General features: G+C 44.5%; 1 protein-coding gene across 1 annotated transcript; it reads right to left on the bottom strand.

Annotated features, from left to right (window-relative positions):
- Positions 1 to 930, bottom strand: LOC123369809 (olfactory receptor 4S2-like). Its single transcript, XM_045015778.1, has one exon. The coding sequence runs from the start codon at positions 928 to 930 to the stop codon at positions 1 to 3; it is 930 nt and encodes a 309-aa protein (XP_044871713.1).

The following is a 930-nucleotide window of genomic DNA, read 5'->3' on the forward strand; positions in this document are numbered from 1 at the left end:
TCATTTCACCCCTAACGTCGCTTTTCTGCTCCCTAATTTTCTCATGGCATTTTTCACCTCCTCATTGCGCAGGGTATAGATCAATGGATTCAGGATAGGGGTGATAATGTTGTAGAACACCGTCACCATCTTATCCTCTGAAAAGGTGGTGGAAGGTCTTAAATAAATGAAGATACATGGCCCGAAAAATATAATCACTACAGCAATATGGGAGGCACAGGTGGAAAGAGCTTTCCGACGACCTTCGGAGGAGTGAGTTCTCAAGGAGACTAAGATGATGATATAGGACACAACCACCAGAACAAAAGAGATCAGGGAAATCATCCCGCTATTGGCAATAACTATGACGACAATAAGGTAAGTGTCACTGCAGGCCAATTTCAGCAAAGGATGCACATCACAGAAATAGTGGTCAATCTCGTTGGGCCCACAGAAGGGTAACTGGATGATCAGGAGAGTCTGAACTATGGAATGCATAAAGCCACCCACCCATGAAGCCATCACAAGGGAGCCACAAACAAACCTGGTCATGATGGTTGTGTAATGGAGGGGTTTGCAGATCGCGATGTAACGGTCATACGCCATCACTGTGAGGAGGAAGATTTCAGTGCACCCGAAGAAATGGAACACAAACAGCTGTGCTATGCAGCCGCCAAAGGAGATGCTTTTCTTCTCCATGAAGAAGTCAGCAATCAGTTTTGGGACAGTGACAGACGAATAGCACATGTCTACAATGGACAGGTAGCTGAGGAAGAAATACATGGGAGACTTCAGATATTGGCTGTTCTTTACAGTGACAATAATTAGAAGGTTTCCGAGCACAGTAGCGATATAGACGAGTACGAAAAATACAAAACACACAGGCTGTAACATCTTATTGTGGCAAACTCCCAAAAAGATGAATTCAGTCACATTCTGTGTGGGCTCCAT

The sequence above is a fragment of the Mauremys mutica genome, chromosome 4, assembly GCF_020497125.1.
Source record: "Mauremys mutica isolate MM-2020 ecotype Southern chromosome 4, ASM2049712v1, whole genome shotgun sequence".
Taxonomy (NCBI): domain Eukaryota; kingdom Metazoa; phylum Chordata; order Testudines; family Geoemydidae; genus Mauremys; species Mauremys mutica.

Bases quoted from the DNA above. Each gene is read 5' to 3' on its own strand.
- LOC123369809 (XM_045015778.1), bottom strand. From the start codon at position 930: ATGGAGCCCACACAGAATGTGACTGAATTCATCTTTTTGGGAGTTTGC.